This window comes from Typopeltis vanoorti, chromosome 4 (assembly GCF_054136105.1).
Source record: "Typopeltis vanoorti isolate ZY-2024b chromosome 4, IOZ_Tvanoo_1.0, whole genome shotgun sequence".
In the NCBI taxonomy this organism is placed as follows: Eukaryota; Metazoa; Arthropoda; class Arachnida; order Uropygi; family Thelyphonidae; genus Typopeltis; species Typopeltis vanoorti.
In genome coordinates, this window is record NC_143552.1 from 103597424 (window position 1) to 103621465 (window position 24042).

Consider the following 24042-nt stretch of genomic DNA (forward strand, 5'->3'; position numbering starts at 1 on the left):
GAACATTCTACACCAACCTGAATTCATGCAAAGTGAACTTGTGGCTGGTAATCTCCACATCAGAATTGCCGAGATTTCCGTAACATCTGTATGAACATGAGCACTCTATGATTGCGTGATGTCAGCATTTTGAGTTTTTCTGTATTCTTTTAAGTAAAAAAAATATTTTTGTGACATACGCTGACTTGATTGGGTTAGGATAGTCTCTGTTCTCATACAGAATGCGAGTATGGATTTCTGGAAATGTCTTCTGGTATGAGACCATCACCTAAACTCTTCAATTTGGAGATGTCAGCCTTGTATTTATATACTGTAACTGCATAAATATCCGAAATACAGAATGGTTTGAATACAAAAAGTGTTCGTAGCTTGGTACTGACGATGTCCTCTGGTTGGAAACAACTGGGTTCGAGTCCCTTCTACGACGAAGAGCCTTTATGAGTGTTGTCAGGTAAAGGTAGGTTAGTCGGTCTAAGACGGAGGTGAAAGGTTGGTTTTCCTTCTCCGAAACCTTACGTTTTAATACACAAACCGGATAGAGAGTACATGCAGTGTATGTTTTCTTCATGCCTATAATTAAGTTTTTACGAAGCCATGTTTCTTGGCCATGAGTTTAACCCGTTTAGGTGAAAATTTTGAATGCTTTATACTAAATTAAATATTGTCATTCCTTGTCACTCCCTGAACATATTGGCATATCTCGAGTATTCCTGATGTATGTCAGTTTGAGTTCGGCAGTAAAGTTAGAACAATTATACACATCAAATCATTTTAAATAACATTTCGAAAAATAAAAGTTGACTGGAAGTTCAGAATACATGATGAAATTAGTTTGAGCATAAGCGCATTATTATTATTATTATTATTATTATTATTATTATTATTATTATTATTATTATTATTATTATCATAAGTGACAATTCAACAACTCGTCGCAGGAGGGCGCTCTTCTACACCCACACCTCATCATCTACACCAGGACTTTCCAAGGCACTGCCCGCCTGTGGGTTTTGATTTTCACGAGTGAAAAAATAAAATAACAATTTGAATCGAATGGGCATTAGATATTTTGATTCTACCACTAATCGATAATCTCGATGTTGGTAATTTTATTTGGTGTTTTTACATCACTATATACCCATGTGTTTTTCAAATATTAGATGTGTCAAAGAAGCGTTCTTACACGGTTTTGTTCAAACGCGCATGCTCCGGGTGCTCACGGAGAACGTGAGCGCGCGATTAGTGCGCAATTATCCGATGGCCGCATCAATTGTGATGCGGCCCTCGGATGATTTTTTGTTTTTAATGCAGCCCTCGGATTACCTAAGGTTGGACAGCCCTGATCTACACTACCGCCATCATCCTCTAATGCAACTACCACCATCTACACAGTATGCCATCTATCACTCACTAATAATATTTTGTTTGTAAATTGTGTATTCTCAGGTCGGTTTGTCTATATGCTGGTTGGAAAAAACCGAGTTTCCGGGAGGAAAACCCGCTTCTCCGTATGACATCGTCTAATAAAATAAAATATAATTAATTTATTTATTTATAAAATATAATAAATCAATGTAAATTATTTAAATTTAATTAATTTAAATATAATAAAGCCATTAAAGTTAATAAAATATAATAAATTAATTAAAAATTAATAGAATATAATAAAACTTAAAAGTGATAAAGTTATTCAGGATTAGAAATGGAAAGTGTGATAATACCCAAAGAAAAAGCATTGGGGAACATTATTCTCATGATATTAGCCGGCCTGGTTGGCTGAGTGATTAACCTATCCGCTCTCTCCAGCTCTCGATGTTGGGAATTTTATTTGATGTTTATATATATATTTGGTTTTTATATTTGGTGTCACTATATATCCACGTGAATGATATAATCACGTAATCACAAGAAAGATATTTATTTAACCAAATATTTCGGTCTGGAAATAGCAGACCATCGTCGGTGGTATTACAAGAACAGTTTAAAAAAATATACAAGCTAGAATACTAACAATAGATCGTTGAAATTAGAACATGCCGCGTGATGTTATATCACTAAGTATGAAACGAAATATTTTGAAGTAGAAACATGATTGAATTTGCTATTAAAAAAAAAAAAAAAAATTAATGAGTAATCTTGATTAGGCTTTCCCAGATTTTTGATATAGATATGCAGTCATTACGATTCAGGTTGGGATGATGGAGCAAGGCCTCCACGCTTTCCTTGAACAAACGTTCGAACCTATAACGGGATCTATGTAAGAGGCGCGTTTTGGACCAAAGGATGCTGTGGTCAGTTTCAATCCCGTGTTGAGCCAAACCAGACTTTTCAGGTTTATTGTGAAGAATGGATGATTGATGTTCTTGGATTCTTTTTTCAAGAGAACGTCCAGTCTGTCCAAAGTAAGAGAGATCACAGTTGCAAGGAATTTGATAAACTCCAGGAAGAGATAAAGTTGAGCGTTTGTCTTTAGGAGAAGGAAAATGAGAAGACAATTTGTTAATAGGAGAATACGTAGCTGTTAAATCATATTTCTTCAAAATTCTTGCGATAGGTTCTGAAATACCGGAGATATAAGGAATAGGTACTCGACGTATTGAATCTTTGTTGTTTTGTGGAGGATTATAAGATGTAAGAAGACGTTGAATACTTTTTTCAGAAAAGCCATTGAGTTTCATGTGTTGCGGGATAGTAGAAAGTTCTTTCTGTAGATAATCAAAAGTAGAACAATTAGTTTTGGCTCTTTTGATGAGACATTTTATAATTCCTGTTTTATGACATGGATGATGGGCTGATTCTTTCAGAATATAACGACCTGTGAATGTTGGTTTCCTGTATACTGTAGTTGTAAGAATATTTGAAGATGATCGGATGAGGAGAACGTCTAAAAAAGATAACTGGTTGTTTTCTTCTAATTCCATAGTAAACTTTATGCGATGATGTAAGGAATTAATACTGTTTAAAAAGGAAGATAAAGTGTTTTTACTGTGAGGCCAAATAGCAAATATGTCATCTATATATCTTACCCAAAAATATGGTAGAGGGAAACTAGATGTGAAGAGGACTTTTTCTAAATGTTCCAAATAAAAGTTGGCTAAAGCTGGAGAAAGAGGACTTCCCATGGCTGTTCCTTCTACTTGGCTATAAAATTTGTTTTGACATATGAAATAACCAGAATGTATAACGAAATCGAATAGTTTTATAATATCTTGAGGAAAGATGTCAGCAAGTAGTTTTAAAGTTTCCTTAAGAGGTACATTGGTGTATAAAGATTCTATATCAAAACTAACCATAAGATCTGTAGGTTGTAATGAGACATCTTTTAATTTTTTTAAGAAATCTGAGGAGTTTTTTAAAAAAGAACTCGAGTTGCCAATGTAAGATTTCAGTAATTTAGCTAGATATTTGGCTATACGGTAAGTAGAAGGAACAGCCATGGGAAGTCCTCTTTCTCCAGCTTTAGCCAACTTTTATTTGGAACATTTAGAAAAAGTCCTCTTCACATCTAGTTTCCCTCTACCATATTTTTGGGTAAGATATATAGATGACATATTTGCTATTTGGCCTCACAGTAAAAACACTTTATCTTCCTTTTTAAACAGTACTAATTCCTTACATCATCGCATAAAGTTTACTATGGAATTAGAAGAAAACAACCAGTTATCTTTTTTAGACGTTCTCCTCATCCGATCATCTTCAAATATTCTTACAACTACAGTATACAGGAAACCAACATTCACAGGTCGTTATATTCTGAAAGAATCAGCCCATCATCCATGTCATAAAACAGGAATTATAAAATGTCTCATCAAAAGAGCCAAAACTAATTGTTCTACTTTTGATTATCTACAGAAAGAACTTTCTACTATCCAGCAACACATGAAACTCAATGGCTTTTCTGAAAAAAGTATTCAACGTCTTCTTACATCTTATAATCCTCCACAAAACAACAAAGATTCAATACGTCGAGTACCTATTCCTTATATCTCCGGTATTTCAGAACCTATCGCAAGAATTTTGAAGAAATATGATTTAACAGCTACGTATTCTCCTATTAACAAATTGTCTTCTCATTTTCCTTCTCCTAAAGACAAACGCTCAACTTTATCTCTTCCTGGAGTTTATCAAATTCCTTGCAACTGTGATCTCTCTTACTTTGGACAGACTGGACGTTCTCTTGAAAAAAGAATCCAAGAACATCAATCATCCATTCTTCACAATAAACCTGAAAAGTCTGGTTTGGCTCAACACGGGATTGAAACTGACCACAGCATCCTTTGGTCCAAAAACGCGCCTCTTACATAGATCCCGTTATAGGTTCGAACGTTTGTTCAAGGAAAGCGTGGAGGCCTTGCTCCATCATCCCAACCTGAATCGTAATGACTGCATATCTATATCAAAAATCTGGGAAAGCCTAATCAAGATTACTCATTAATTTTTTTTTTTTTTTTTTTTTTTTTTTTTTAATAGCAAATTCAATCATGTTTCTACTTCAAAATATTTCGTTTCATACTTAGTGATATAACATCACGCGGCATGTTCTAATTTCAACGATCTATTGTTAGTATTCTAGCTTGTATATTTTTTTAAACTGTTCTTGTAATACCACCGACGATGGTCTGCTATTTCCAGACCGAAATATTTGGTTAAATAAATATCTTTCTTGTGATTACGTGATTATATCATTCAGTCTTATGTCGCAAGTATCCTTAAAACAACATATATCCACGTGCTTTTCAAATATTACATGTGTCAAAGACGCGTCCTTACACGGTTTTGTTCCAAAGCGCATGCTCCGGGTGCTGACGGAGAACGTGAGCGCGCGATTAGTGTTGTTCGTTTGTTCAGCATTCAAGGTTGTGTCGCTGCTGCTCAACAAATTACGGCTGCGGGTTCGAATTCCGCCGTAGGCATGGATGTTTGTGATTGTCTGTGAAAATACTAGTGGTGGTGGTAATGAGCGGTAGATGGCGTTGGTATCGTTGTGGTGGAGGCAGAGGGTTGTAGAGTAGGTTCCCTCCCTCGATGAGTCCTTGGACTCCCTGGAGGTGTCACGTAATAATAATAATAATAGTAATAGCTGGGGTGGGGGAAATTGAAGTAATTTGAAAATGAGTATTTTTGATTTTAAGTATATTTTAGAATGTCCTACTCTTGGCATACATGTTAATACATATTGGCTACAATACATACAGTATATTACACTTAGCCTGCTTGAGTGTGTAATCAAACCTATCGGAAAGTCTCTAAATAGATCTAAATTTCTAAATAGCAAAATAAATAAATAAATAAATACAGTAGAATACTTTTATATCCTTAATAGTTAGAATACTTTAATAGTTTTATATCGATAAGTTTATTTGCGAGTTCTGTATACTAATGACTTTGCGCAACATATAAATCGAAGCTCGAAGTCATACCAGTTGTAGTTTAATCACTCTTTGGCTTCCTGATCACGTTCGATTTGTTGTGACCCACCATCTCATCGTTTCGCCGCTATCGCTTTTCCTCTCGGGGTGCATATGCGCTACTACATCTCCATCAGTATAGCACACTCGGCCACTTCTAGTTCGTGTGCGCTTTGTCTGATACCTGACATCACTAAATCTCCCCCCCCCTTCCCCCCATCCTATTTCCCTACCTGATGAATAGATTGGAACGGTCTTGTCGATAAACTCACGGTGGCGTGTGCCAAACGTTGAACGCAACGTACGGAAAGCACGTGCCTCGCAAAAGCCGTCGAGGTTAGGAGAGACGAAGCCCGCATCAGGGTAGTCGAGGGGGGAAAATGGTTGCCAATGCCACCCATATGACAAACTACAGTTTTAGGGAGAGCGGTTGGAGACAGAATTGGTTCTAGTGCCGAACAGGATGAAGTAGGATCTTTTCGAAATACATATCTATGAGTTTTTTGTTGACAGGCGTGATTATTGTCCCCTTCATCACAGGTAAGCGCGCAGATGTTTGTTAGTGGTTTTAATGTATTTTACAATCTAAACATATACTGTATATATTATATGTATACGTTTGTATGTATGTATGTATATGTGTGTATAGCGGTAGTTCAGATATTATGTATGTTTGTATATGTATATAAGTATAGCAGTAGTAGTGAAGCGTTTTTCCCCTTTCTTTCAAATTCTGATGCTGTAAAACGTGATACAATAATGTACCTTCAAGCCTGTGTATAGTTTCATAATACCACACAGGAAAGCAGATGTGTAATAACACGTGTTATCAACTAAAACTTCTTTACGGATTGAAACCACCTGTCCGCCATACGGTATATGTTTTTCTGAGTAATACTTTATGTAAAATATCTTAGAGGAATACAGCCTTATATTTCATTATTATAATTGTAACACATGTAGAATTTAAAAATAATCCTTTTAATGTACACACGGGATAAAGTGCTTCTATTTGTATGTACTATGAATTAAAAATCAAATTATAATCGTATTATTAATAATAATAACTGTACAACGCATTTCTAACAGTAATTATATAAACGTCAACATTCAAGGATATATACTATATGCCTTTATGATGTAAAGAGAATACTAAATGAATATTTTTTGGTCAGCTTTTAAGTTATTATTTTTATTTACCACACTGTTTTTATGTATAAAGATGAAAAAAAATTAATAATAATAATATTGTTTATTACTATTGCTATATATACATATCTTGTATGATGGTCTTTATCCGGTATCTGATCTAGACCGAAATCTAAAATTTGCATTCCTGATAAAGATCTCTTACTGTTATAATAATAACTGTTATTAACTGTAACTGTTAAATATTATTGTTGAGTTTAAAGCTGTTATGATGTAAATAGCTGATATTATATGTTGGGCATTTCCATTGATGAGTCCCAGGCATTTCTATGCAGTAATGATAATGTTGTGATAGCATTATCGTGGATGCAGTTTAATTTAATTCCATTTAAAATTTTAAAAAAATTAAAATTTCCCTAAGTTAGATATGAAATGAATTAAAACCACGATACTTCAGCTCCTAGGGTTTTTTTTTTTGAACTGAACAACTCACTGAGAATAGAAAGCAATAATATCAAGTGCTATTCAAAACAAAAACGCTAAAAACGAACGCGATAAGTTACCCTTATTAATCATATCAGTCATTTAAAATTCCATTCTCTTATCAGCAACATATGTAGACGTTTACGTAAGCAGACATGTTTGCCTCTCATGGCTGGACAAAGGAGATGAAGTAAACCATTGTCAGCTGCTGCACTGATTACCCAAACTTAGAGAAGGGGCCCTCACTACATTATATGGGAATATTATAACTAGGTAGATAATCCCAAAGTGTATGTTCAGGAACCCTGGAGGAGCTTAATTCGTCACTGGTAATTTGTAATAATCTTTACTGCATCAAGTGCGAATAATTTTCGATGATAAGTTCTTTCAAAGTTCTGAGTAATATTATAGTTCTTTTGCTTCTCACATGGTAACTAGTATGAATTATTGGTGAGGGTTTTTTCTCCTGGTTATGAAATCTCAGTATGCACTCAATAGAAAGTGTCTTTTAGAAATAGAGCTGATATGCAGAATAACTTATCACTGTGGAAGCGTTGTTGTAGATGTAATTTGAATGACAGGATAAGGACAGGACAAATAAGTCCTTTTATATGCTGCTATAATTATTACTGCCCTGGCCTAGTGGGATCAGTGGAAAATCTCTACTTTCCAACCACTGTGGTATGGATGTCTGCAAATGTCATTAGGCGGTATATAGTATGTGTGAGACTACCACACTCGTTTATTGGAGATCTGAAGTGGCTTGACAGAGTTCTGTGTTTGGCCTCTAGAGCACGTTTTCAGATTTCTAACCCCATCCTTGATTCACCACAGTCCTAGTATGCTAGAGGTTTTTAACTTTTCAGGTCATTCACATTTTTAAAAAGGTTTATTAGCGTTCTATATTTTATTAGGATCAGATTGTTTACTTTTCAGTCGAAAACTTCGTTAACAATTTAATTAAACTGTTGTATTGAGAACGAATAATAGTTTGTTATACAAGTGAATGAAAATTATCTGCAGGCATTTCTACAGAAATAAAATTATTAGTTTAGTTGTTTATTTTAAATATATATTATTGTTCTGTCTTAGATATACATTTCAAACTGTATACGTGTTATTTAATCATGCATTAGATATTATTTTTACATTGTTCACAATAGTTATGAACACAGACGAATACGTAAGAAAAATTAACAGTCTACAAAACTTTCGCTCTGTTTTCTGTTGCATTTTAAGTTTGGGAAAAACTTATTCGCCAATTTATATCTTGCCTTTTACAGGAGCCCCTTTTTTAATACCGGTGTTTTCATTTAAAAAAAAAATGATAGTAATTTTAATATTATCATTTACTAAGTATTGCTATTCCGGCCACTCACTTTGCTACTGCCCTCTATAAATAGTTTCAGTAATGTTCGTCTTTATACGAACATTCCCGAAATAATTCAGTTATGTTTAAAATTATATAAAATAATTAAAATTTAAGTCGATTTAACATATATTTTAAAACAACGTCGTATTTTCACAAAGAAAGACAATTCGCTATAAAATAAATGCGAAATACACGCATCATACTTTTTTATAATAATAAAAAAATTAAACCAATACACCTTGGTATGATATAGTTTGGGATAAATTTCTTTTTGATTTATGAACTGATTTTATTGTATAAGGAATCAAAATAAGTAGTGTAATTGATCACCCTATCAAAATTAGATTAAAATGTGAAAAGACATGTTAAAAATAAAATACATTAAAAAAAAAAAACTCTTACTCCACTCATAGTACTAATATGCTATAACTTTACAGCTTTCCGCAGGAGGGCGTCATAAAAAATTGCAGTTTCAAAACAAATTGAAATAATTTCGTATTTTTATTTAATTTTTACTTCTTTTTTTTTTTAATGGAGCTGTTATGATAACATCGATCTAATTAAATTTTTAATCTTTTTTCTTTCTTTGTAAGTCGTATCTCAAGAATAGAATACTATTTCGGAAAAATAAAATTAAATATTAAAAACACGAACTCAAAACTATATGATGTACGTCATCGACACAGACAGATGCTTGACTTCTCATCAGCTTTCCTATCTCCTCCCCTTCCCATCCGCTGTTTTTTTTTTTTTTTTTTTCAGGCTAACCCTATTTCTTTGACCCCTCTCTAATACATTGAGCCCTAGCTTAATATAATCGCTCAATATTAACCACGTGTTTGCATGTATGACGCCAACACAAACCGTTATGCGCGCGTTCCTATCAGCTGTTGCTAACAGTGCAGCTGTTCAATTAAGCGACAGTTACGGTATAGTCAGGGCCCATAACATACGGAGCGTCATTTTGAACCCGTAGGAAAGCGGTTGAATGGTTTCTCTTGACAATAGAGGGATCACATGTGTACTGCTTCGGCAGTTTTCTCATTTAAATAGCATCTGGATTTTCACAACGTATGGTCTCACTGATATGCACGTTAAAATGGACATTGGCCTTAACCACGTTTATTGAGGAAAAAAAAAAAGTTTTAATTTTGCAGAAGTATGAAGGGTACATAAATCGGAATAACTGTTGCACCAAGAACCTACTATTATTGAATATTATTCTTTTCCCATTCACATCGCTTATACATTGGATCCTGGATATTTATGAAAAGTGAACTGGATTATTTACATTTTCTCTGTCAACGTTATCTAAGACCGCTTATTCCCCCTCCCCTTAAGGAAATTTTCATTATTAGGAACATGATACTGTACCTCACATCGGACGATTAATTTTTTTATTGACGAAACTTTGGACTCTTTTGACAGAGTATTATTCAATGGAATATTTAACGTGCGTCAAAACAATAAATGTTACGAATTATTTGTTGGAGGGAAAACAAAACAACAGCAACAAAAATTATTAGTTATTATTTGCTATTATTTTATTTTATTTTATTTTATTTATTATTATTAATTAATATTTTTTAAATACGTGCTATTTTTAGTTTTCTCAGTTTTACTTTAAAATGTTCATGCCATATATCCTCTCCTTAAAAGATTTTTCCGAGGCTTTTATTCCCCAATGGGGGAGGCAAAACGCTTTTTAGCTCTAACTAACGTTTATAAATCGGGAGAACTTCTGGTCTGATGTTGAAACAACTAAGCATATGAAGTCAGTGCATTATGTCTGTTCTTATTTCGGGTTTGCTTCTTTTTTCGGGAATGAAAAACCTGAATTTCCAAAGACGTATATTCAATGTTTTTAGAGGCATCTGGGACGAGAATACTGCTGAGGCCAGTGATCCGAAATTCTAATATCGTCCTGTTTGAAACAACGTGAGTTCTACAGTCGATTTTTCGCGGTTGAAAACTGTGCCAAAGCTGGACTAACTCGGAACTGGCTAAGCCTATAACAATGATAATGTTAGACCGCCAGAAGAAAGACCTATAAGTGTTTCTTTTGTCGGTTTAGCATTAAGGTATAAGACGCGTTGTCATAAGGCCACACAAGTATACCTATGTTATAGCTCATGTTCTTGGATATTGAACAATGATTTTTATAGTGTTTGCAAATTTATTCCTTCTTGATAATTTGTTTTGATATTTCCCCCTAAATTTTTCTCAATATAATATAATTTTTTATTATTATTTCTTTTTAACTGACTGAAATTAATTTAGGCGATTCTTATGTACAAATGTCAAAATGAAATGCAACCCATAATCACTGTGTGTTTATTAATAAAGTCCAAAAACTGTTGAATATATTGGCATAATAGCTTGTACACAAGTGAACACGATGAACATGCATTTGATGTGTTGTCTACTGTACATCGAATGTTAGAAGTGCAGATATTCCAGTATTCAGGGTGATTTGAATACAGCGTGTTTTCCGTAAAAAAAAAAAAAAAAAAAATCCATAATTTGAAAATTCATCGAAAAAGCAATTAATCGAACGACAATTCGTCCAAAATGCAATTCATCGAAAAAACAATTCACCGAAAATTTTAGCTAAAATTTCATTAAATTGATCCAGTCAAAGCGGAATTACTAATATCAGTTCGAAACTTTTTTTTCGAAAATTTTGTGATAAAAGTGATCCATTTAGAACAAAAACTGAACCGTGCAGACAGCTTCTTGTACCGGCAACTTTTACTAATTCCGCTAAGTTCAGAGTTATTGTGATACATAATTTGGACACGTGATTTCTTTGTTGCCCCGAATATAGCTGAACTGAAAACTGGAAAGGTTTCAAATAGCGAATCTGAATCAGATTCGCTATTTGAAACTTTTATTCATCCCATAATAATTCTATTTGAATTGTTATGCGATGAATAAAATTCATCCCATAATAATTGCTGTATTGAAGTCGCATATTACTATTAGTAACAATAATAATAATGGAGCCTGCGTAAGCTGGGTTTTTCCTCCTGGAAACAGGCAAACCAGTTCCATGAATAAACATGAAACAATTATCGGACAAGAAAGACAATAAGAAACCTTATTGTTCTATAATTATTCCCTATTAAAGTAGTATTTCTTTCTCACTCTGCACGGTTCAGTATTTGTTCTAAATGGATCACTTTTATCATAGCATTTTCGAAAAGTTAAATTTTCGGTGAATTGTTTTTTCGATGAATTGCATTTTCGACGAATTATCGTTCTATAAATTGCCTTTTCGATGAACTCTACGGATACCAGCATTAATGTCTATAAACTTGTTTTTAACGAGAGCTTTCTCTTTTTATTACACCCGAAACGCTCCCCTTTTTAAAATTTTCATAGCGGTATTGATGCTTGACTTGTTCCAAGGGGTTCTCTATATGGTGTGAACTCTACACCATATATATGTTCAACTTCCTTACTTGTGGTTTATTATTATTATTATTATTATTATTATTATTATTATTATTATCTGAGCCCTCAGGGAGTCAAGAACTCATCGAGGGAGGGCCATAAACTACCCACATCAACTGTCTACTTTCTCTTGAATTCATTCACACTAGATGCATTCACTGTCCCTGAAGGCAAACTATCCACTCACTCACTGCTCTGTGTGAGAGAAAAACTTAGCTGTTACCTCTTTCTTGACTGCCAACAAACTTAACTACCATGTGGATGCCCTTGTGTTCTTTCCCCGTCTTACTTATAACGAAAAATTTCGTTAGACAATATCCAATAACAAACTTACAAAAGTATATAAGCCTCTATCATATCACCCCTCTTTCTCCTGTTAACCAGAGTCTGTAATCCATGTATTCGCAATCTGTCCTCAAACCGGATATAATCTCTTTGTAACTCTTCTTTTCACAATTTCCACAGCTTCTTAGACCAAACCTGCGCACAATAATCCAATTGGAGTCTTATCAAGGCCTTATAGAGGCAAAATGACTTCCTTATCCTTACATGTCAAGATTCGCTTCAACGTCGCAATTATCCTTTCAGTTGTATTTGCACCTTTTGCTATGTGACTTCATCATCAAATTCCTGAGATATAACATCATCCATACAGGATATGATAGTACCACATGAAAAATTACATCATTACTAACTTCCTATCTACAAGTTTCCTCCAAATCAGTCTGTTACCTGTCAAGACTCCAACATTATCAGATCTTATATTTCTAAGGCACTTTGTACTCTATCAATCCACCTATATCTTGGTCTTCCTCTGGGTCGTTTTCCTGCCAACCTGGCAGAGAACACTTGTTTTGCTAATCTTTCCTCGCCCATTCTGTTTAACTGACCATCCCACCTGAGATTAGCTCTGCTAACGCATTCCTGGATGTTGGCAATGTAAATTTTTTTGCGAATGTCCTCGTTTTTAATATGATATTGCCATTGATGCCATCTGTTCACGCCACTAATCTTTCTCAGGACTCTCATATCTGCGGGCTCTGGTCTTTGGTCAAGTGTTTTACTTCTGACCCAGCTCTCAGATCATAAGTTGAAATTTGCTTGAATACTGTCTTTTATACAGCTAATTTAGTGTTCCGTAATTTAGTATACAGCTGATATCTCTCTTATTCCAAAGAAATTTGTTCAATTGACTTCCCACTATACCAGTTTTGTTGATTCTATTGTCTACTTCCATATTTAATTTACCATCTTCACTAAAAATTGCCTAAGTATGTTCTCCATTCACAATGCAGTTGATATTTTCAATGTTTCTTCCTATTTTCATTGTCTTTGTCTTTTTAATGCTGACCTTCATACCATATTTATTGCAGCAGTTATTCACTTTAGTCAGGGAATCTTGCAGACTTGTAGCGGATTTATTTAGAAGTATGACATCATCCGCATAAAGCAAAGAACTGAAATTAATATTCCAGTTTTGATGTCAGGTTTAATACCACTTTTCTCCATAAGGTGATCCATATAGATAATGAATAACAGAGAGGGATAATGTACATCCTTGTCTGACACCAGATTTAATATTAAACCACTTTCCTGTACTTCCTTCAATTCTAACTGCTGACTTACAACTCAAATGAAGACTAAGTATTCTTGATATAATGCTCCATTGACACCATACAACTGTAGCATTATTTCAGACATTAAATATATTTATTGTGTTAGGGTTAGATGGCGGCACATTTGAGATGGCACCACGAGATGGCGGCACATTTGAGCCGTCTCTCTTCACTGCGTACCGCTTAATTAGCGATAGCCTTGGGCCATCTGTCTCTGATTGGGTACCAGTGGAGATTGAACTGCCCACTCAGTCTCCAAAAGTTAGATAGGGCTAAATGGCCTCGCCTACTCCCGTATATACGGGACTAAAAAGGCGTTAGCTGATTTTTTTTTTTTTTTTTTTTTTAGATCTTCATATTTCAAACAAAAATAGCCTTTATTAGGGGCGAATTTTTAGATGTTATTTTTCAGGAAATTTTTGGATACACGTCTAAGTTGATGGAAGTAATAACAAGCCACAAAGACTACTAGTGGAATATTTGTGGAGATTTAAAAGTTAGTGTATTACTAGTGGCTGTGCACGGAGGATTTACAAAACAACGCAGCATTTTGTGCTTATAGGACAGCATTGCTACGCTGATGCGCCATTTCTAGAAAATGTCAAAAAAATAAAAAATAAACAAATAAAAATTATAGCAGGAAGAAAGAAAGCATGAAACGCAAGCCACTTTGACTCCAGATGAAAGTTTCCGCCACAGTGGCCTGTTAAAGTTAATCTAATGTCTCATGTTCAGGCATAAGACAAAAATGGATCAACATTCCAGTATCCTACTGCAAGGCTTACGAAAATTTCAGAAGCCGAAATTTTTAAAAACCTTGAGAAGGGAATGAGAGGCGATACAAAAGTAATCTCTCTTATATTTTCAAAGCTTCGATTCGAGCATGGTAGAAAATTTTACATGTTACTCAGTGCAGAGTACTGGTTTCTAATTCCACCATGAGTGGCGCAGGATCAGTCACATGAGCACAGCATAAAAAATACTTCAAAATGCCTTTATAGATGTACATACGAAGAGAATCATGATTTGAATTCCTTACTACGAATGATGCAAGTCCAATGAAAATTCATGCCCATCTGAAAAAGGTGTATCGTGATGACAGTATTGGTGTGAACACAATTAAATACTGGACCAAACACTGACAGTAGTGAAACATGACAACGCTTGACCTCGCACTAGTTTGTGCACAATGAATATAATTGCAACGTTTATCTGGTATGATCTTCCCCATCTCTCCCCTAGTCTGGATACCCTCTGAAAGATGCATTCTGAGAATGCCATGTTGCGGTCACGAATAGCTGAAACAAGCTGTTCATGAAGAACTCCGACAACGACTTTTGTGGTGGATGATATTTTCTGAGGGAAAAAAAATAGGAATCCTTACTTTCGTACTGTCCCTGATAAACTAGATCTTAGTTTTGGAAAGTATTTAAAAACTCATAAAAAATGAAGAAACAGAACTAAGAAGCCTCAAAATTTCAGAGATATTGGTAATAAGTTTTGGGCAATAATAAATCTCACATATGCAGAACTAGATGATTAACTTATAAATATATATATCACTGAATATTCGCCTCATTTGTGCAGACAAGGAGAACGAATACTCCTTGTCTTCATTCTCCTTGTCTCCACTACTGCCAGGGAAATTAATACTTCCAAAAGGACACTTTAACTAAGTAACAATACATTTTTTTTTCAAGTTACTTTTAAGGTTTTAATAAGGAGTACGGTGGTCTTATACAGGGAGATGGCAATCATCTTCTACCTAAAGACTCTCTATGCTGTAGTAGAATTCAAATGCACTAATCGGAAAGCGAAATGTTTTCGTTAATTTACTCGGTCAACCAGCTCTCAAGTACTTTTAAATTTCTGTGCATATTTCATATTAAAAGAAAATATTATCACATGACACCTGTATGGAGTCCAAGAGCTCAACAAGGAAGGATACTCCACTCCCACAATCCACCTCATCCAACTTAATTGCCCATCTACACAGTAACACTATTCACCAACTGCATACATCTCATCTGTTGCCCTTTTCATTGCGAATATGTAGTAAAATATTTAGGCGCTTGAATTTTAGATGTTTATATTCAATTAACAATATACCTCCTCTCCCCCACCCCACTCCGATTGACGTTTTAGAATTTGTATCATGAACAATGTTTAGCAAGATGTTTTTGGCACACTGCTAACGAATAACTATAACGTGCTTGGGGATCCATTTTTCAAAATTATTCGCCCCAAAAATCATAAATCCACCTGGATTAATCATGACTGCAGATTCTTTGTTAACCAGTGTTACTATACTTTAATTACAATTTTACAAAATGTATTTAAATCCGTAGGCTTTTGTTATGTTAATTTAATTACATTTCGAAAGCTAACGTTGCAAAAGTTAATTATTAGTGAGGCCGTACATCCAACATCCACAACTTATATACGGGCAGGAATCACTGTCCTCATTCTGACCTAAATAATAAATAAAATAAAATAAATAAATACTATTGGTCAAAATTGTTTCTGCCAATGTCCCTCGTTATCTTCATCTAAGCCGAGTAGCGTTGATATCTTTTTTTTTTAGTTTTTATTTATCATATTTAGTTTTTTCATACCTATTCATTATATAACCTTTAATGGTTAGTAAAGTTTTGCTTTAAATAGAAGTGTACATGAACAAACACAGTCCCGTATGTAGCTCACCCTCAAAGCATTCTCTGTTCCTTTCCTAGTTGCATGTTCATTTTCTTAATTGGATTTTATTTATATATTACATAATCGCCATACAGAATACGAAAGCAACATATTACATCTACTCAGTTTATAATGTAAATGCACCGTATGGGTAACTGAATTATTATATCCGTCCAACTCTCGTGTTAAGCGATGGCAAGTACTTAATATTTCTTGACAGTTCTGTATTCTTCAATTTGAAGTAATTTTTACTCCAAAATTCTACGAAATATTACCGATTACCAAACAGAGCTTTTTTTTTTTTCTTAAAGAACAGACTGCCGTTTTAATCTAAAGCTGATATTTTACACATTGTTCTATTATCTACACTGAGCAAAACAAACTTATCACTTAGATATTTATTATTAATCAGTCGACGATGAAATGGATTTTTTTTCGAACACAAAACAAACAAAACAATATTCAAAAGGTAGCCTAATTCTAGCCCAAGTTTATTGTCTTCTGTTATTTTCGTGAAATACTTGGATTGGTTCATTTGAATACGGTTCAACTACGCCATAGTCTGCTAATTAGGGAATTATTAAATTACGTTATTTACAATAAAATTTCATAACTTATATTAACGACTTTTTATTCCCTTATAGGGAGTAGGCGATTGCAGTTTAATTCTAGAATTAAAAATTTTAGAAATTAGCCTTTACATCCCTTTTGGAGAATGCACCATTGCCACAATGAATGCAAATCACTATTAAACCTATTAAACCATGTACAATATATGTAAATGTCGTAGGAATAGATAGGATATGACGTAATGATTGACACCACAAGTAACAGTGACGACATTGTTTTGTTGGTAAGCAGTGTAGTGGGAATATCATGATGTATCGCAAGTAACAGATACGACATTAGCGCCACTTTTATGTAAAGTACTGTTTATTTATTTTTAAATGGTTTTCCTACCTACAAAAGGTTGCAAACATATAGGATTTTTAGTAGTCCACCCCACAGTACATTAAGATGGGCTACTAAAGTGAGATAATCTGGGAACCTATATAAACACACACACACACACACACACACACACACACACACACACACACACACACACACACACACACACACACACACACACACACACACACACACACACACACACACTCTTTCTCTCTCTTACACACGCACGCACACTGCAATTCAATACCGTGTGTGAACAAAGGTCAAAAGAAAGCAACTCTTGTTGATATTTTTCTTGAAGAGCTGGAGGTTGTAGTCTTTGCGGAATACTTCACGGGAAAGGTTGTTCTACAGAACCTCCAACTACATGAAATGAAAGATAAGTGATAATAGTAGGTTCGATGAGTCAACAGCTGTCAATGGATGCGTCGGGTAGCTGTTGCTCGTGTTATTGGTTAAACAGAAATGTAGGTGTGATGAATGCCAGTTCTGCTGAACAGTGCCCATTGAAGACTCAATGCTGATACTGACCGTCTGTGAAACAGTGGTTGAAGAGGGGGTTCATGAGAGAGGGATCTCATGATTAGCTGAATGGCCTTCTCGCAAGGAATATCATGCCGCACAAAAACACAAATACAGCTTCATGAGAAGGAATCATACAGATTGTAGTTTGAGCAGTTATTATGGACTGTGGTTCTTGTTGAAGTAATATGAGTTTCGGTCAAAACCAGGAGATCAATTTTAGATATCAGTGAGTGATAATGCACGTAATTTAAGTTGAAGTTTGCACGAATATAGGTAAAGTTGGTGGTGGACGGTAGATGGCGTTGATGTTAGTTGTGTGTAGTAGTAGGATGAGTAGTAGGAGACATGGTGAGGTGTGTAACGGTGTACCGTAGAGTGTCCTTTCCCCCGATGAGTCTTAGGACTCCTTGGAGGTGTCACGTATAATAATAATAATAATAATAATAATAATAATAATAATAAGGTCGATGTGAAAGCGATTTTTGTCGTGTTTTTTTTTTTTTTTAACTTTGAGGAGAGGATTTTTATTTTACTTTAAGAACAATTTGAGTATTTCTGTTGTGGCTTTTATGTCATGTTGGTGTTTAAGAAGTGAAGAGAAAAGAACAAGGAAACGCAGTGAGAGGAGATACTCTTAGACATGTCCATACAGAGAACGTGGAGTTACTACACTGCCAGATCCTCCAGGCACTACCAGATCGTGCCAGAAGGATCTGGTAGTGTAGTAAGCAGCGGGATTATGCACTAGCTGATCCTTAAATGCATTGCCATTCCGTTTTATTCCAAATGCTATCTGGCTGCCAGCTTGCGCAACTACTTTATTGCTGCATCCCCGAAATGGAGAAGCTCTGATTCTCTACAGGATGTTTGTCATGTTTTGAAGGGTATCACACCAGATTTGAAGACCGTTTAATTTAATTGCTTAATTAATTTTTTGTTTCAATCTTTACAGAATAGATCATTGCACCGTTTTACTCTAAATAAATCATCATCATCCTCAAATTTCTGCCATGTACTCTCAAGGAGTGTACAGGATATGACAGTACTACATGAAAAATTTACATCATTACTAACTTCCTATCTACAATTTTCCTCCAAATCAGTCTGTTACTTGTCAGGACTCTAACATTATCAGATCTTATACTTCTATCGTCTAAGGCACTTTGTGCCAATATATTTTTTGGCTGTAGAGGCATATATTCACGGGGTCGGTTTGCCTGCTTGCGGGATGAAAAACGCCAGCTAAACTGGCGGGAAAAAAACGACTTCCCGCGCCCAAGACTGGCTAACCTGGCTATGCCTGAGGAAAATCCTCAAATCTTCGATGGGAATCGAACCTGGGACACTCGTTCACCAGGCATATGGTTGCAATGCGCAAAGCCACTAGACTAACCGCGCGGACGCACTTTGTACCGTATCAATCCACTTATATCTTGGTCTTCCTCTAGGTCGTTTTGCTGCCAACCTGGAAGAGAACACTTGTTTTGCTAATCTTTCCTCTCCCATTATGTTTAAGTGACCATACCACCTGAGATTAGCTCTGCTAACGCATTCCTGGATGCTGACAACGTCAAGTTCTTTCCTAATAACCTGGTTTTTAATATGATATTGCCATTGATGCCATCTGTTCACGCCTCTAATCTTTTTCAGGACTCTCACATATGTGGTCTCTAGTCTTTGGTCAAGTGTTTTTTACTTTTGACCCAGCTCTCAGATCCATAAGTTAAAACTGGCTTGAACACTGTCTTGTATATAGCTAATTTAGTGTTCCGACTAATTTCTCTCTTATTTCATATGAATTTATTCAATTGACTTCCTACCACACCAGCTTTGTTGATTCTGTTGTCTATTTCCATATTTAATTTACCATCTTCAGTAAAAATCGTGCCTAAGTAACTGAAATGTTTTACTTGTTCCACAAGTAATAAATAAATAAATAAATAAAACAGGTAAATAAATCAATATATTATTATTTCCCTTTAATACAGTTATAAAAAGTTATATTTAATAAAGAAAATATTTGTTGATTTATAACTGTTTTACCACATGGTGTTAATAATGGTGAATTAGCACATGGTGCTATCACGATGTTGAGCAGATAATACGTTTTAAACAATAGAAAAAATATATTTCATGACTATGTGCTACTAAAACATCTGCGCATGCTATACACCTTTACGCCACCTTGCCGGAAAGTTAGAACAAACATAGAAGCACAGCGGTAATTGAATTTATAACTATAATTAAATAAGATATTTCCATAAATCATTATTTGTAAGAATGCTAATAATGTAAGCTAAAATTTGATATGGGAAATTTCGTATCGAAATATTAAGAGATGGACTGAGCCACGAAAGGTTCATATGGGAGGCGTTTGTTATGCGAGCTTCGTTGATAATGAATGTCTAATCCTTGCAACACACACACACACAGTTTTCCAATGCGTATTTCATCTGTATTATTTGCACACACTCCTATCTTCCAGTTGTCATTTGAGCCAACATTTACGTAATTACGCGAGAAGTCGTGATTTATGGTAGACCTAGACGCTCGCTTATAATGCTAGGAATCTCAAACTGTACTGCAGTCTTCCCCCCCCCCCCCATCCTTCTCCTCTTCTATGGATTCAGCACTGCAGACTGGCTCATTGAGTTACACCATAATACTCTTCACTAGATACAGGACATAATTTTGACTAGGCTGTCTGCAATATCTGGAAACTTGCGTAATAATCTACTAAACATTATTATCCCAAAGTAATATATTATAAGATATATTTACTGCTATTAATTCCGAACAAAGGGCTTCGTCTATACTGACTGAGCTATATACTACTACTACTACTACTACTACTAATAATAATAATAATTATTGCATTTACATTGTGATTATGCACAGGCATTCATATATAAAACACATCAAATAAAATTTTCGTAAATTCCTTTGATATCCGTTCACTAAAAAATAGTTCTGTTGCATTACTTTCTGTAAACATTTTACATACACTGGCATAGCATAAAATTCAGACCCCCCCCCTGTATAGAACCTTGTTTGGCAGTCTTTTGCACACATAGTTTTTCAACTGAATCTGAGCGATATCTTGCGTAGCAGAAATTTTTCCAAACTCGTTTTTTTTTTTTTTTCATTCAAAACAGGAATCCTGGAGGATTCCATTTCACTGGGAATAGGTATGAAATGCTAGAATGCACCTGTCACGAATTTCTGGTACCGTAGATCAAGATTCCAATTCTGATTAACAAAACATAAACATACGACAGTACCACTCCAATGGCTTGTACCGTGGAGTTCATTGCACTGGGAGATCCATTGACTTGTTTTTTGCGCCTTACACATAGCTATCAATCTTCATGGTAGTGGTGCAGTGGAAAGGGAAATTGCACCTTTTTTTCTGGTTTCCAACTGACGTGCTGCTGACACTGAAACACCCATTTTTGACAATGACCTTCGATGAGAGGAGAGAATGATTTTGGTCCTGGTACTTCAATTGTGCGAGTGGAATATATCCTCATCTGAGATAGTATTCCTGCTTCTAATATTGCATTGCGATGTCAACTATGGCAATATCACCTATCGATAAGACCATAAGAAACACTGCAGCCTTCGCTCACCACTACCTTTCACATTTCTATGCTTCTTTTTAGTTTAGTTGAAGGAGAGGTAGTTTCGCCTGTTTTGACGTGATACTGAGTACATCTTAAAAAATGTGGGACTTGAGAAACCAATAACTAGTTTTGTATCCGAGATGGAGGCACATGACGATTAAACCCTTTTAAACTCCATGATATCATTACCTATTTTTCCATGAAGAAAACTTTAAAAATCTAGGCACATTTTCCTAACTGAGCAGTGTTAATAGTACTACGTACCATGTATTTCTCTACTGCTATAGATTGGGCAAGTTCCACTCTATAATGTGGATAAATATAATTCAATCTTATGTCAATTTAAGGTTTCTTATATCTTCCCAATCTTTTTTTCTAATTTACTGTTACAGTTCGAAGTTGTCTCCGTTTCATTAAGTTATTCATGAATATATAGTAACAGCACGCTACATGTTTTTAAACTGTTTCACGCGATATGTTTAATACAGAAATGAATATTTCTATATTAAACATATCGCGCAATATTTCTGTATTTCTGTAGCACTGAATTTGTTCATCCAATGCTTCAGAAATGAACTGTGCTAGTGTGGGATGCCTTCATTAAGCGAACCTGAGAAAAAAAGACACCCTGATGTTTGCTTGAAAAACTTCACAGTAAATTTTCCATTTAGTTTGTGTTACAAAATCGTTCCTTTTTAAATTTAATTATCGTAAGAGAGAACAAAGGTTATAAAGGGGAAAAAAAGAACTCCTCTCATACTACTGTCGAGATGGTGAATTTGATTTGAAAATTTTTAATAAACTTGATTTATTATTATTATTCCATGGCGCTCCCAAGGAGTCTAAGAACTCATTGCGGGAGGCTGCTCCACAGGCTACTTGATTACAGTCATTTCCTAATAATTTCATTTCGCATTCCATTGAATAAAACTTCTGTCACAATGATTAATTACCTAGATTAATCACAGAATTAATTGTCACATCAATAGCCATTCAGACTTCGCTGAAATTGACTTTGGTGAGATTCTAGTGGGTGGTCATTTCAACAAAGTCTTCTCAGTTTCCTTTTCAGTAAGGGAGAGCGCCATGATTCGAGCCTGTCACTGTATGTATTGAACATTAAGAAGGTCTCTAGTTAGAGATCAGAAAACACACTCATCCGCTAATTCTGTAATTCTACAGAAACGTATTAGGCTTGTCAACACAATGTGTAGTTCAAATAATAATTCATTTTAAAATGTCTGTAAATTTATTAGAAATTTTAACGATATTTATTTATTATATAAAAAGATCTCTTCGAAAAGGGTTACGTGTTTAGAAAACTTAATCAGCATGAAACAATATTGCATGTTGGGAAATACCGAAGAATACTGAAATACTATAAATATCTCTTCGCTGTAATACGATGTAGACACAAATTTTCGTAATTTTATCTGTTGGTTAAACATCGAAAAAAAAATTACCCCACATTTTGAAATTAAATGTTTTATTATATTTCAGGCAGATTAATTAATAGTTACAAGAAAATAAATAATTTTTATCTTACTTTTAATCTTACACACACACACACACACACTTTAGAATAATTTTTTATAGAATTTCTGTAGAATAATTTTTATCTTACTTTTAATCTTACACACACACACACACACACACACACACACATACACACACACACACACACACACACACACACACACACACACAATGCATCACTGAACAATTGAACACGTTCATTGGGATTTAAACATCCAATTAGGTCTTTCAAAACTTTCACTGTGCACATCTAGCTTTAACACTCTCTGCATTGTGCAGTGCAATGAATTTTTATTTATTTATTTTTTAGAACAAACACACTGATGATGTCCTAAGACACTTAGGATGAAATATTTACAATTAAATAATTTTCACTGTGGTTTATACGTGTGTTTCTTCTAATTATGAACGCACCACAGGTTTCATTATTTAAAAAATATTTATTTTTTACCGTATAACCTATGTTATATGATCGCTGCAAATGATTCCAAGTATATTCTTCTTCAATGTAGGCAAAGGTCAACATACATTACCCTTTCTTTCTGTCCTCATCTACTACTAACGTGACTGCAGTTGGTGGCGTGAGTTGGATTTGTATTTCTGTTTATGTTCTACAGTCAGAATAAAGATCATTGTATGTTCTAGTCGCCGATTAAAGAAACATTTTATAGGATTTTTTAAACGGAATCCCAAATTAGTGCATCTCTAGCTCAAGTAGACTTTTTTTTTTGTTCTGGAAAATTGTATTCTAACCCGCATCTCAGAAAAATCGACGCAGAGCTCACTATTTCAGACAACAATGCAAGTGTTAGGGTTTAGGATTGCAAGATGGTGGCTGTTTTCTATCATACTTTCCCCGATGTCTCTAAAATCTACGATGGCCAGCCACGGGCTCATCGATTGGCGACATTAAGCGTGGAGAAGAGAGGGTGTCTACTGATTTCCAAAAGTTGGTTAATGGCAAAAGACCACCGCCAACTTCCTCTGGGGGATAAAAATGTGATAGAAGATTATATATATACTAACTTCTTTGATGTCAAGGCTATTTGCTCCAGTGATGCAACTCTTTTTACTAAACGCAATACTCTATGCCACACGTTTTACTTTACATCCACCTCCATCTCAAGCCAAAGATTACAGCAAAAAATTTCAATTTCTTATATCCAAAGCATTTCACTGAAAACAACCCAAAGTGGTACATAAATATCATATTCACTCTACTTCAA

General features: G+C 34.8%; 1 protein-coding gene across 1 annotated transcript in view; it reads left to right on the forward strand.

Moving 5' to 3' along the window:
• The first annotated feature begins 5759 nt into the window (after window positions 1–5759).
• LOC150107566 (SPRY domain-containing SOCS box protein 3-like) overlaps window positions 5760–24042 on the forward strand; it is a 35603-nt gene continuing 17320 nt past the window's right edge. The window contains exon 1 of the mRNA XM_090392131.1: window positions 5760–5948. Coding sequence (XP_090248257.1) covers window positions 5903–5948 — 46 coding nt within the window. The 5' untranslated portion in view covers window positions 5760–5902. The remainder of the gene's footprint in view (window positions 5949–24042) is intronic.